General features: G+C 36.4%; 1 protein-coding gene across 3 annotated transcripts in view; it reads left to right on the plus strand.

Annotated features, from left to right (window-relative positions):
* TTC17 (tetratricopeptide repeat domain 17) overlaps positions 1 to 15,002 on the plus strand; it is a 160,761-nt gene that overhangs the window by 53,193 nt on the left and 92,566 nt on the right. For all 3 annotated transcript variants that reach the window (XM_081239256.1, XM_081239255.1, XM_081239257.1), the window contains exons 9-15: positions 852 to 1,012; positions 2,491 to 2,603; positions 6,699 to 6,845; positions 8,187 to 8,302; positions 8,459 to 8,624; positions 9,792 to 9,869; positions 10,006 to 10,230. In XM_081239256.1, coding sequence (XP_081095382.1) covers positions 852 to 1,012; positions 2,491 to 2,603; positions 6,699 to 6,845; positions 8,187 to 8,302; positions 8,459 to 8,624; positions 9,792 to 9,869; positions 10,006 to 10,230 — 1,006 coding nt within the window. The remainder of the gene's footprint in view (positions 1 to 851; positions 1,013 to 2,490; positions 2,604 to 6,698; positions 6,846 to 8,186; positions 8,303 to 8,458; positions 8,625 to 9,791; positions 9,870 to 10,005; positions 10,231 to 15,002) is intronic.

The raw sequence follows: 15,002 nt of genomic DNA on the forward strand, positions 1-15,002 counted from the left end.
TGTTCATCTCTTATAGAATTAGCCTTAATGTTTTGAGTGTACTTTGATTATTATAGAATTAAGTGGAGATTTGGATTTCATTAAACTTTTGCCTATTTTCCAATCTGTTTAAAAGCCTAATGTAGTAAAAAGGAAAGAATGACAGCTTGTTTATGCTTGGCTTTGTTATACCTGATCAGAACTTGCCCTGGCTGAGTTTCTTCCAATATTATGCTCTTCTTATACAATCTGTGCAGCTATTAAATCTCCATATGTTAACAGTGTAATAGGCAATAAGATTTTTGTGACTAAATATAATCAAGCAGCTGATTTATTGATACCAGGTGGTAGGGAATATTCCTTTATAAGCAGTTTCTGTGGTTTTTTTCCCCAAATCTGTAAACCAAGAAGCTAGAGTGCAAGAGCAAGGCATTGTGGCCTCTTCTCTTAACCTTGTCTTTAGGTAGAATCAAAGGAAAAGGTGAAAAGGAAGATTCTAGAAAGGCTTTGAATGTCCATGGAACTGACAGTCTTTGTGGAGGGAAATAGACTTGTTAAATGTATAAAGCTTTATAGTATTATTTATTGCTATGTATCTTTTCTGGCACCTGAAGAGTCTAACACACCATTTAATGTCATTAATTGTGTTTATGGGAAGAATTTCACATCCATCTTTTTTCCCCAAAATTTTAATAAAACAATAGTATTTATTTAGCCCCATTGTTCTTGAACTTGGGATACAATGATTGTATGTTAAAAGTCAAAATCTAACAATTTTTGCTGAGAACCAGAAAATCTATGTATTTAAGTGGGTTTAAAAATCCATAATTTTAAAGCTCTGTAACTTTTTCCTGTTATTAAAAAATGTTAAGATCCCTCCAGCGAACACTGAATGAGTTGAAAGAATATCAAAAGCAACATGACCACTACCTGAGACAGCAGGAGATCCTAGAAAAACATAAGCTGATTCAGGAAGAGCAAATCTTAAGAAATATCATCCATGAGACACAGATGGCAAAAGAGGCACAATTAGGTAAGTACTGATTCCAAGTAATTAAAGACAGGTTAGGAAATTCACTTCTAGTGTGCTTTACTTTCATAACCTTCATGTAGCCATAAAGCAGTATAAAATTGTGCTTATGACTTCTGTCAGTCTTAAAATGAAATTGTTACTATGGGTATACCAGCAGGCCTGAGGAGCTGGTTTGACCCTTCTAACTTTTTTTTAGTAAAAAGTAAAAACCAAATTTTTAAACTAGAAACCAAATTTTAAAGTAAAAACCAAATCTTTTGTATCCTCAGAGTCTTAACAGTTTGTTTGCCCTCTATGGCCTACATTGATGCTTCTCTAACTTTGGTATGCATATCAATCTCTTGGTGATCTTGTTAAAATGCAGATTCTGATTCAGTAGATCTGGGTTGGGGCCTGAGATTCTGTTATTCTAACAAGCTCCTATTTGATGCCTGTTGTTGCTAGTCTGAAAACACACTGTAACATGGCCCTACACCAATTTAACGCAAGCTAGACACACCCTAGAATCAAAACATCCACACTTTTCATCCAACAGTGGCAATAAGGCTAAATGTCCTCCTCTTTTTTTTGCCCCATTAAAAACAAATGTTTTATTTTAGAAGTAAGATTTTAGACTAGGCTTTGTCTCAAATAGGAAAGTAATCAGTGGAATACTTTTGAGGGTTCTGAAATCCTCCCCCAAATTATACACATTACTGTGTATATGCACATTTTTTTTTCTGGTAAGACGGTATGTAGCTCTTATTCAGTCTTTTACAGTCTGTGACCCCAAAGTAGAACCACTGGTCTAAAGGAACTTGGGTTGACAGGATATCAGTGATTTGACTGTATCCAGAATGTTTCATTTCTGATGAAACCCTGTGGGAGCAGATATGACAACTTGACACCAAAGAATAAATGAATAGAATCCCTTATATTACATCCTTCTCCCTTGATAAATATATTGGTCTGTACAGCCTCTTGATCTTTGACCCTTAGCTGTGAACGTTTACAGTCCATTTCACAATCCACCTGACAAGTTTTCTTTGCTATTTTGAGTATAAAGAGTATGTTCAGTCCTTGGGATTATTTACTGCTCAATCAGTACTGAAATGCAACCAGAGCGCTTATATATATATATATTTATATATTTGAAAAAGAGTTATGAAGTATATGAAGCAAATTCTCTCCAGAGAGATGGGCAAAGTCTTAAAACAATTTAATCAATAGATTTTACAGTCATAGAATGCAATTGCCAGAAGGAACCTCAGTGATTGTTTAGTGGAGCCCATTTGTTTTATAGGTGGAGAAACAGGCTTCTTTAGAATGATTTAATTTAATTAACCATTAATGAAATTTCCCCTGGATAAGTATCCCCTCTGTAAGTACTCTGCCAGGCTCTGAAGAGTACAGGGTTGATACTACAGGACTTAGACTAAGAAAATCATGTTGGCATTGCTGATCTTTTTCATCAATTTAAATTTCCTTTCTTATTCCAGGAAATCATCAGATATGCCGTCTGGTCAACCAGCAGCATAGTTTACACTGCCAGTGGGACCAACCTGTGCGCTACCATCGTGGTGATATCTTTGAAAATGTGGACTATGTTCAGGTCTTTTTCTTAGTCTCTCCTAGTTCTTATAAACTTTCACATATCTAAGAGTAGTATCACTTTTCCCTCCTTAATTCCTTATATAATTGATCTCTAAAATGTGTGACCATCATTTAAGGTTTTGAGTATCTGTTGTGTTTATGAAGTCAAATTTTACAGAGGGTACTCAGTTACTCCATGAATGACATTTTTGTTTCCCAAAGTACTGGCTGTATTCTCTTTTCATATGTTTTTAGTTCTTTTCTTCTTTACCAAGAGAGCTAGAATTGGTCTGTGACTCGAAGCCTTTACCCCCCCCTTTTAATTTACTTTAGTAAGACCTGTAATTTAAAATTTGGGAAAGAGTAGCCATGCTCTTTCCTGAAGTCATCAGTCCAGTTATGTTGCTTCAACCAAAAACATCATCAAAATGATCATCTACAAAAAACGTTTATTAAGCGCATTGCTGTGTGCATGTTTTTCTTTCTTTCTGTCTCTGTATATGTCCACACAGGTAGATACACATATACAAACAGTCATACACATACATAAAATCCTAGCCAATCTAACTGGGAAGAAATAATACACAAATATAAGGATACCAGATAGCATGTAACTGATGCTGATATAGACCATAAACACAATCAGAGTCCAACTTTCATCCAAAAGGATACTGGAAATAAAATAACATTTATCCTATCCTATAGAAAACCCATCATGTTCCTTAATCACAGATACAGAAGTTTCTAGCAATAAACAGTTAAAATAAGAGATCAGGACAGCTTCTATAGAAAGACAAACCATGGAAAACTAGAACTCTTTAATTTAGAAGAACCCAGACTACATTGGAAAGAGTAAGAAATAAAAATTAAGAGGCCATTTAGGAGGAGAAGTAGTAATAGAGACCATAAGCTTCCTATGATTTTTGTGAGCCAGCTCCTAGCAATATCCCATGTTTGGTTTTCAAGAGTAGTAAAGAAAGAACAGACTTACACCCTCTGGGACTCTAGCTCGCTGTCTTAAATCCAAGCATTTTAAGGGGAAAAAGGGAATATTTAGAAATGAAGTATACCAGAACCCAGTGTAACTTTTAGATATCATAATGGTCACAAGACAGACCATTTGGAAGACTGCCATGTGCGAGTGTAGCTTCCAACATTATATATCCATAAACTTCATCACCGCTATATAGTAAAAGAATCTGTTCCTGTTCATAAAGGCATAGAGCTACAAATTCATCATATTCATTCCTTTTTCTCATCTCTTTCCTACTCCATCCCATCTTAGTCCCATTCTCTTATCTAACAAGGTTTCAGAAATACACAGGAACTATGGTATCTTGTGAGAATATCAAATATTGTTTTACCTTGGTTTGGAGGTAGGCTATACATACATATTTTTTAACATCTTTGTTGGAGTATAATTGCTTCACAATGTTGTGTTAGTTTCTGCTGTATAACAAAGTGAATCAGCCATATGTATACATATGTCCCCATATCCCCTCCCTCTTACATCTCCCTCCCCCCCTGCCTATCCCCCCGCTCTAGGAGGTCACAAAGCACTGAGCTGATCTCCTTGTGCAATGCAGCTGCTTCCCACTAGCTAGCTATTTTACATTTGGTAGTGTATATATGTCTGTGCTACTCTTTCACTTTTTTCCAGCTTACCCTTCCCCGCACCCCATGTCCTCAAGTCCATTCTCTATGTTTGCGTCTTTATTCCTGTCCTGCCCCTAGGTTCATCAGAACCTTTTTTTTTTTTGATTCCATATATATGTGTTAGCATACGGTATTTGTTTTTCTCTTTCTGACTTACTTCACTCTGTATGACAGACTCTAAATCCATCTACCTCACTACAAATAACTCAGTTTCATTTCTTTTTATGGCTGAGTAATATTCCATTGAATATATGAGCCACATCTTCTTTATCCATTCATCTGTCGATAGACACTTAGGTTGCTTCCATGTTCTGGCTATTGTAAATAGTGCTGCAGTGAACATTGTGGTACATGACCCTTTTTGAATTATGGATTTCTCAGGGTATATGCCCAGTAGTGGGATTGCTGGGTCATATGGTAGTTTTATTTTTAGTTTTCTAAGGAACCTCCATACTGTTCTCCATAATGGCTGTATCAATTTACATTCCCACCAGCAGTGCAAGAGGGTTCCCTTTTCTCCACACCCTCTCCAGCATTTATTGTTTCTAGATTTTTGATGATGGCCATTCTGACTGGTGTGAGGTGATACCTCATTGAGGTTTTGGTTTGCATTGCTCTAATGATTAGTGATGTGGAGCATCCTTTCACATGTTTGTTGGCAATCTGTATGTCTTCTTTGGAGAAATGCCTATTTAGGTCTTCTGCCCATTTTTGGATTGGGCTGTTTGTTTTTTTGATATTGAGCTGCATGTGCTGCTTATATATTTTGGAGATTAATCCTTTGTCATTTGCTTCGTTTGCAAATATTTTCTCCCATTCTGGGGGTTGCCTTTTCATTTTGTTTATGGTTTCCTTTGCTGTGCAAAACCTTTTTAAGTTCCATTAGGTCCATTTGTTTATTTTTGTTTTTATTTCCATTTCTCTAGGAGGAGGTCAAAAAAGATCTTGCTGTGATTTATGTCAGAGTGTTCCACCTATGTTTTCCTCTAAGAGTTTTATAGTGTCTGGCCTTACATTTAGGTCTTCAATCCATTTTGAGTTTATTTTTGTGTATGTGTTAGGAAGTGTTCTAATTTCATTCTTTTACATGTAGCTGTCCGGTTTTTCCAGCACCGTTTACTGAAGAGGCTGTCTTTTCTCCATTGTATATTCTTGCCTCCTTTATCAAAGATAAGGTGACAATATGTGTGCGGTTTATCTCTGGGCTTTCTATCCTGTTCCATGACCTATAGTTCTGTTTTTGGGCCAGCACCATATTGTCTTTATTACTGTAGCTTTGTAGTATAGTCTGTAGTCAGGGAACCTGATTCCTCCAGCTCTGTTTTTCTTTCTCAATATTGCTTTGGCTATTCCAGGTCTTTTGTGTTTCCATACAAATTGTAAAATTTTCTGTTCTAATTCTGTGAAAAATGCCATTGGTAGTTTGATAGGTATTGCTTTGAATCTGTAGATTGCTTTGGGTAGTAGAGTCATTTTCACAGTGTTGAGTCTTCCAATCAAGAACATGGTATATCTCTTCATCTGTTTGTATCGTCTTTAATTTCTTTCATCAGTGTCTTATAGTTTTCTGCATACAGGTCTTTTGTCTCCTTAGGTAGATTTATTCCTAGGTATTTTATTCTTTTTTGTTGTAATGGTAAATGAGAGTGTTTCCTTAATTTTTCAGATTTTTCATCATTAGTGTATAGGAATGCAAGAGATTTCTGTGCATTAATTTTGTATCCTGCTACTTTACCAAATTCATTGATTAGCTCTAGTAGTTTTCTGGTAGCATCTTTAGGATTCTCTATGTATATAGTATCATGTCATCTGCAAACACTGACAGTTTTACTTCTTTTCCAATTTGTATTCCTTTTATTTCTTTTTCTTCTCTGATTGCTATGGCTAAAACTTCCAAAACTATGTTGAATAATAGTTCAACAATAGTGAGAGTGGGCAACCTTGTCTTGTTCCTGATCTTAGAGGAAATCGTTTTAGTTTTTCACCATTGAAGGCTATACATATTAGAAATTGACTGTCCAGTGGTTTTTAATGCCTAAATGATAGCTATATTAAACTTTTAAGAACGCTTAAGCACACTAATTTTATAGAATAGTGATCATTTTTAGTCTAGTTAGGGGAGAGGAATAATGAATCAAACATCTAAATCAGCTAATCATTATACCTAAAAGAGACTAAATCATAGAAAGGAAGTAGTGGGACAGGAAAACAACCCACAGTAGTTTTCTCACACATCAATGGCATAATTGATTGAAAGTTGCTAGCTATGCATTATCTGTGAGAGAATACTGTTGGGGCATAGTTCTGAAAATTAAAGATCTTATTGCCTTTTAACTGACCTACTTTGTGATTTCCTTCTGATTTTGAGTATTCATTAACATTTTTGGCTTGAGTTAAATCTTATTCACAACTCCTTTTCTGCTTTCAATTTGATTGAACTTTTCTTTTCATTTTCTAGTTTGGTGAGGATTCATCAACCTCCAGTATGATGTCTGTGAACTTTGATGTTCAAACAAATCAGAGTGATACCAGTGATTTGGTCAAGTCGTCTCCCATAGCCCATTCTGTTCTCTGGATCTGGGGCAGGGACTCTGATGCATATAGGGTAAGTTAGTAGAGGATTATGAAGGGGTTTTCTCTAACAGACAAGATTTCTTAAAGCAGTGTCCCTCAATCCCACTGATTAATATGGCCCCAGTCACTGTTCAGCTTAGTTCAGCAAGCATTTGTTAAGCGTATATTAAATGGAAGGCATTCTGCTAGGTGGTAAGACACAGTGTCTGTCTTGAGTTCTTGGCAGTCAAGTGGGGCAGATGGACACCCTGATTTCAGTTCAAAGCTCTGAGTATAATCACCAACCCTCACAAGTTTCTAAACTTAACCTAAGTGCATTCTTGTATGTACTTCACTTATTTAATCAGAATTCTTTTATTGAGCTTCCAACTGTATACCAGGCTGATACTGTGAATATAGTACACAAGTTCCTTGCTCTGCTGGAGCTCACATTCTAGCAGAAGATACAGATAATAAGCAAGTAAATAAATACGTATTTCTAACCTACCTAAGAAATAATTGTATGTTAGCCAATGGGGATACCAACATATGAAGACAGAAACCATGTATTTTTTATTCAATATTAAATTTTCAGAATTGTGTTTTTATTCTAACAGAATTAATACAGCCACTTATTATTTAATTATGTCTAATATAAATTCCCAAGTTTGAAAGCTTCAGGCTATAAGTTTAGTAAACCTCTGGTGCATGTTATTTATATTTAGGAAGATGAAATTTTACAAATAAAATAATAATTGTTAAACTTCAGCATTGACAAAGAAGAGTCTTAGTTAAGGGAAAAATAGTTTTCTGTGCCAGTTTTTTAAGTGTATGTATGCTTCCAGGTACAAGTCACAAACTCCACCTCAAATTGACTTAAACGAAAGAAAATTCACCTCATATAGGAAATCCAAAGATAGAGCAAACTTTGGCTTTGGTTGATTCAGTGGCCCAGTGACCTATTTCTTTCCTTTTCTTTAATTTGCCATCCACTGTATTGGTTCCATCCTAAAGCCTGTCTTTCTCATGGTACTGAGGCGACAGCCAGCAGTAGCTGGAGCAACATTGGTTTTGCTCCTGTGGGGTGAAAGAGACTAAGACTGGCTTTTCTTTCTTGGAAGCCCCAGGCAGACCTCTCCTTGTGTCTTACTGGCTCAGCTGAGTTAGGCCTGCCCAACCCTGAACCAGTCTGTGGTAAAGCAGGTAGAATTACTGACTTACAGTAATAATCTGCAGTAGAAAGAATATTATAGAGTCTACCACAGTGTCTGTATCTTAAAATACTAAACTGTTTTTCGGTTATCCTAGTATATTTATGTTCTTTTAAAAGTTCATTTAGCATATTGAAGTATTGAATCTGAAGAAATTTATGAGAAACTTTCTTTTTTATTAGGACAAACAGCATATTCTGTGGCCTAAAAGAGCAGATTGTGCAGAAAGCTATCCTAGAGTCCCTGTTGGCGGGGAATTGCCAACGTATTTTCTGCCTCCGGAAAACAAAGGACTCAGGCAAGTGCTGATGGATTTGGAAAAGCACTTGATTCTGCATGATTATCATCTGGCGGTTCTTTGAGAGCACCAGCCTTGGACTTGAAAGGTTAAGTCTTTATTTTGAAGTCACCCAAACTTTGAAAATATGAATTTTGTTCCTTTTTCTTGTGCCAGGATCCACGAACTGAACAGTGATGATTATTCTTCAGAAGAAGAGGCCCAAACCCCTGACTGTTCCATAACTGACATCAGAAAAAGCCAGACTCTGTCCTACTTAGTCAAAGAATTAGAGGTCCGCATGGATCTGAAAGCCAAAATGCCAGATGACCATGCACGAAAAGTAAGGCTCACTTAGGCTGGTGTTTATTGCCGTCCATTCTGGTTGACTTCACAAGCCTCATAGGTGGAGCAAAAATTTGATAGAAGGCAGTTGTTGAGCTTTAAGTTTATAAAACTGAAAGATAGAGTTAAAGATTTGGTGAAATAATTAAGAAGTCAGTCATGCTATTGAAGGAATGCCAGTAAAGTGTTCCCCAGGGTTGCTGTATACATAGACCACCTAAGCAGTGTTCCTCTAAGAGGGCTGCAAAGATGAGTAACACAGAACTCTGTTTACCTAGTGGAGGCCATTCTGACCACTGCAGTTTAGCTTTACATTCTCCAAGCTTCCAGAAGTTTGTATAAATTGAAAACTTGAGGATTCTCTTTCCTTGGCCTGATCAACCCACTTTGCGCTCATATGAGGTCCTTAGGAATTTGTATGAATTTGATAACTACTTTGCAAACATTATAAGTATGTTCTGTTATGCTGTTTTCTTTAGTTCCTATTAGCTATGTATAACTAGGAATGTTTTATTACTGAATATAAATCCTATATTAGATACCATTCCATAAATACAAATGAAAAAATTTACTTTTTACAGAGAAAACAGACCATCACCATGACCGTTTTTTAATTTAATTTTAAAACTATGAGCAGTTACTACTTACATTCAGCATTTACTGAGGCAAAAAACATTATGTTCCAGGCACAGTGTGGAGTGCTAGGAATACAAAGATAAATAGACCATGATCCCTAACTTAGAGTTGCTCACAGTTATATAAATGCTGCAAGAATATAAAGTAGATTAATTGAGGATCTGGTGCTTTTCCAGCTAGGAAGGATAGCAGATTTTAGTTGCATCAGGTGTTGCAGGCTTTGCTTTCTGAATAATTTCTTATTTGGTTCTGGACACTTAGGTTGACTTGAATGGGGAAATGATAGATCACCTTAATATGTATGTGGTGTATATGTCTTTTAACTTTTTTTAATTAAAGGAAACTAAGGCATACGTGAGCAGGGTAGCACCTGTTGTAATGTCAAGGACTGCATGTTATGTATATAATTATAAATATCTATTCAAATTAGCTGTTCCTGAGGAGCTCAAGACTGTTGTCTATAGAAATTCTTTTCAAATGTCTTCCCTGTTATTTTCAGTTGATTCAGTCTTCCTTTTGATGTTTTCAGATTTTGCTTTCCCGTATTAATAACTATACTATCCCAGAAGAAGAAATTGGGTCTTTCTTATTTCATGCTATTAACAAGGTGAGTTGCCTACTTCAGATATCTGAAATTTAAATGCTTAGTAATTGTAATTAAAAGTTAAAGTGTATGTATTAAAAATCCTTTTTAGAATGAGTACTGTATTCTTGTATTAACTGAAGTATTTGGGGTTTTTCAGCCAAATGCTCCTGTCTGGCTGATACTCAATGAAGCTGGACTCTACTGGAGAGCAGTAGGAAATAGCACCTTTGCTATTGCTTGTCTTCAGAGGGCTTTGAATTTGGCTCCCCTTCAATACCAGGATGTTCCTCTTGTGAACTTGGCCAACCTTTTGATTCACTATGGCCTTCATCTTGATGCCACTAAACTGCTGCTTCAAGCTTTGGCCATCAATAGCTCTGAGGTGAGGTTTTATGTTTCTTTGTAGAAATATATACTAAGTAGTGATAACTCAAATTCAGAGTATAATATGTGTTTTTATAGAGAGGGCATAAAAAAAATCTCATTTTATTTTTTAGTAGAATTTGCATATTGTAAGAGGGCTTTATTTTTGATGTGTTCATCTCTTTATTTTAAATGAATGAAGTTTATAAATTATAGTTATTTTTTAGAAACATACATTTACATAAGAATGACACAGCTGCTAAAAATATACTGCCACATTTTTATGTCTGAAACATCTGCTTCTCACTTTATCCTACTCATTACAGCATGCACATTGCATAATGTTATACTGTTTTACAGCTTTAATTTATAGATACCTTTATACCAACCAAGCCAGAGCACAGTTTAAAGGTTGTTTTGATAAGGATAGATAAGTAGGTTGATATTCATGCCCTGAATCTCCCACATGCAGTCCATGGAGTTGTGTCACTGCTTTGTAGTTAAATAGTTTATTTCATTGTTTCTAAAATACCACTTACTTTTTTTTCATATTTTAACATCTCTGAAATAAGGATGCATGTTATAATTGATGACATCTTAGGTTTGATGAATGCAGTTATAATAAATATACAGTTAAATTGCTTTTATACTTAGTGTCTAAATGTTTCTGAGTTTTATGTGCAAAGAAAGTTTTAGAAGAAGTGTGCATGAATGGCTTAGGTTTATTCGAGGTGTCCCAAAACTGATTTTTTCAGTATTAGAAGAGAATGTTGCCTGTTAAGAGTTTCCTTTGAAATACACAAATTCACAACTGGATTTTAAGTAAAAGTTTATAATCACTGTTATACAACAGGCCAAGTTGCCAGAGAAGTACATCAAATATTAATCAAACGTTTACTAGGTGCCAGGTGTGGCTATAGTAGAACAGATGGTCTATATGAGATGTGATAAAGTGAACACCCAAATGGAAGGTTCAGCTGTTTCCCTTGATACTTCTCATGGTTCACTTTTTTCTGCCACCAGCCAAGGCAATTAGGCAGTTTTCTTCTAAAAAAAAAGAGCTCCTTTAGAGATTAGCTGCCTTTTCATATTTGAAAATTATACTAAAATTTTAGCTAAATACTGTGGTACTGCAACAAGAATAAAAATATAAATCAGGGTAGATACCCCAGAATACACCTTAATCAGACCCTACCCCTAGCTGTCAACATTTGGAAATATTTCCTTATAAGCTTTCCTTCTATGTAAATATTTCATAGTGTTGCAACTTTACTGGTGATCTTTAAAACTTATTATATAAAAAAGTTTATTACTACCTAGTTTTTATAGCCATCAATTTAAATGGTTGTATAAAGGTTTGATGAATTGATATGTTAGAACTTACTCCTCTGTTGCTGGATGTTTAGGTTGCTAATATCAGTAATGATTTTCTGGATAAGACCTTTTCTGTTTTCCAGGTAATTTTCTTCGGAAAGACTGCTAGTAGCAGTGGAATTACTAAGTCAATAAGTGAATGAATATTTTGATGGCTTTGATACAAAATACCAAACAGTCCACAAAAAGATTTGGGCCAATATATATTGCCATAATCAAGATCTATAAATATTCATTTTGCATGTATTGTCACCAGAATCAGTTGAAGTAACTGCTTTTATTGATTGTTTACTAGAGCCAGGCATCATACTAAGCACTTGACATGCAATAACTCATTTAATCCTCAAAACAACCCTATGAGATAAGTTTTACCCATTTGATAGAAAAAGAAAGCCAAAGGGATTTACAGAAAGTCATAGAGCTTGGATTTGAACTCAGGGAGAGTGGCCATTAGAGTTCACACTTTTATAGTCAAGTCACACTGCTTCTGTATTAATGTTTGTAAAACAGATTTACTTTAAAAAATTTCATTTCTCTGTGGTAACATAAATTTCTTTATCTTATTTTAAGGATATTGTATTTTTTAAATGTTTATTTATTTATTTATTTGGCTACGCCAGGTCTTAGTTGCCACGCACAGGATCTTCGCAGCATGTCGGATCTTTTTCTTTTTTAGTTGCAGCATGCGGGATCTTTTTATTTTTTAGTTGGGGCATGTGGGATCTTTAGTTGCGGCATGCAGGCTCTTAGTTGCAGCATGTGGGATCTAGTTCACTGACCAGGGATTGAACCCGGGCTTCCTGCATTGGAAGCTCAGAGCCTTAACCACTGGACCACCAGGGAAGTCCCTGTTTTATTGTTTATTGTTTGTTTGTTTGTGTTTCTGGCTGCGTTGGGTCTTCATTGCTGTGCGCCGGCTTTCTCTAGTTGCAGGGAGCGGGGGCTACTCTTCGTTGCTGTGTGCGGGCTTCTCATTGCAGTGGCTTCTCTTGTTGCGGAGCACAGGCTCTAGGCGCACAGGCTTCAGTAGTTGCAGCATGTGGGCTCAGTAGTTGTGGCTTGCAGGCTCTGGAGCGCAGGCTCAGTAGTTGTGGCATACGGGCTTAGTTGCTCCATGGCATGTGGGATCTTCCCAGGCCAGGGCTCAAACCCATGTCCCCTGCATTTGCAGGTGGATTCTTAACCACTGTGCCACCAGGAAAGTTCCCTATTTTATTGTATTTTTAAAGTAAAAGTTTATGTAGACATTTTGCTCATTTTGTTAGAATTTGTTTTTTTTTTAATTTTACATGAACTCTTTATACAATAAAGTCTTTAACTCCATCTGTCATATGTTAAAAATATTTTCTCTCTTTGCCTTTTTATCTTAGCTTTTAAAACTTACCTTAATTTTCCATCTTTTCCCTTTTGATATCTATTGTTAGATTTAAGGTGTCCTCATAAGAAGTCTGAAGAAAAATAGTTCTATTTTGTTTTCTCTGGTTTGTTTTTAAATAGTTGATTCTCAGATATACAAAGGTCTTTTTCTATGCTGTTTTCTAGATGTTTTACAGTTTCAGGTTTCATATTTAGGCCTATGATCCATTTCAAGTTAAATTTTCTTTGCAGTGTGAGGTAGGGATCAAAGTTCATTCATCAAAGTTCATATCCAAATGGATATCTGATTGTTCCAGGACCATATCTCAAAAACACTACACTTTCCTTATTGAGTCACTTATCACCTTTGCTCTGAACTCCAGACTCCTTTATCCAACAGCTTTCATGACACCTCCTCTTGAATGTCTAAAACACGGTCTAAAACTACAGGCCAAAACTAAGCTCCTTAACATTGTTCTAATTTGTTCTCAGTCTTCCCCATTTCAGGAAACAGTAAAGCCAGTATTTCAGGACAAAAACTTAGAGCCATCCTTCGTACCTTTCTCTTTCTCTCAGGGCAGATTCAATCTATTAACTAATCTTGCTGATTCTGTTTTTAAAATATACCCAGACTTTCACTGTTTACCATCATCTCCACTGCTATCTTAGACACACCATCATTGTCTTTTATCTAGATTATTTCAGTAGCCTCCTAACTAGCTTCTTGGCTTTCTGCCTTTGTCACCCTACACTCTATTCACAATAGAACAATGAAATTCTTTTTCTTTTTTTTTTGCTGTACGCGGGCCTCTCACTGTTGTGGCCTCTCCCGTTGCAGAGCACAGGCCCTGGACGTGCAGGCTCAGCGGCCATGGCTCATGGGCCTAGCCGCTCCGCAGCATGTGGGATCTTCCCGGACTGGGGCACGAACCTGTGTCCCCTGCATCGGCAGGCAGACTCTCAACCACTACGCCACCAGGGAAGTCCTGAAATTCTTATTAAAAGTCAGATGTTGTCAGGCACTTCCTTGTTGGTCCAGTGGTTAAGACTCCGCACTTCCACTGCAGGGGACACAGGTTCGATCCCTGGTTAGGGAACTAAGATCCCACGTGCCGTGCAGCACAGCCAAAAAAAAAAAAAGAAAGAAATTGCATTATGAATAAATACAACGCCAGTAGTGCTCAACATATGCTAAACTTATATGCTGTTCCTTAGCTTTAGGAAGCTGTTGAGTATTGCTTAAAGGGAGCCGCTTCCCCTCTCCTTTCACCTAAATTCTCTCCATCCCGTAGCCAGAATTGAAAAATTACCTTCTACGTTGAAAAAATACAAGAAACAAAGTTAGTAATTTTTTTTTTTAACGTCAGATGTCATTTGTCTGTTCAGATCTCTGCGGTGACTCTCCATGTAACTCACAGTAAGAGACAAGAATTTATAATGATGTAGAAGGTCCTACATGACCTTGTTACTTTTCTGACCTTATCTCCATGAGATTGTTCTTTGGTCATTCTATTCTAGCCTCACTTGCCGCCTTGCAGTTCCTTGAACGTGCTAGCTGTGCTCCCTCCTCAGGACCTTTGCATTTTCTATTCTCTCTGCTTGGAATGCTTCATCCCACTAAGATTCTTCATAGCTTGCTCCTCATCTCCTTAAAATCTTTTACAAATACTAACTTCTCAGTGAGTCTTTCCCTTACTACTCTATTTGTAATGGCACTCTCTTCCCTATGCTTAGTACTATTTATGTCTCTTCCCTGCTGTCCTTCATCACATTTTACTCACAATTGTGTGACACGAGACTATAAGATCCACTAAGGCAGGGATTTATCTTTCTTATTTTCTGCTGTATCCCCAGTGAAAAAAACAGTATTTGAAACATGGTAAACACTCAGTAATTATTTTCGGAATGAATTCATGAAAATTATTCTTTTTTTCCAAAATGCTAACCAGTTCGTCTCAATACAAGATATTTGCACAACTATCATTCTAGTCATAGGGATAATCATGATACTTCATTTCCTTCATTCTAGTTGTAAGGATAATTATGATACTTCATTTCCTT

This window comes from Mesoplodon bidens (genome assembly GCF_964165515.1).
Source record: "Mesoplodon bidens genome assembly, chromosome: 7".
Classification (NCBI taxonomy): Eukaryota; Metazoa; Chordata; class Mammalia; order Artiodactyla; family Ziphiidae; genus Mesoplodon; species Mesoplodon bidens.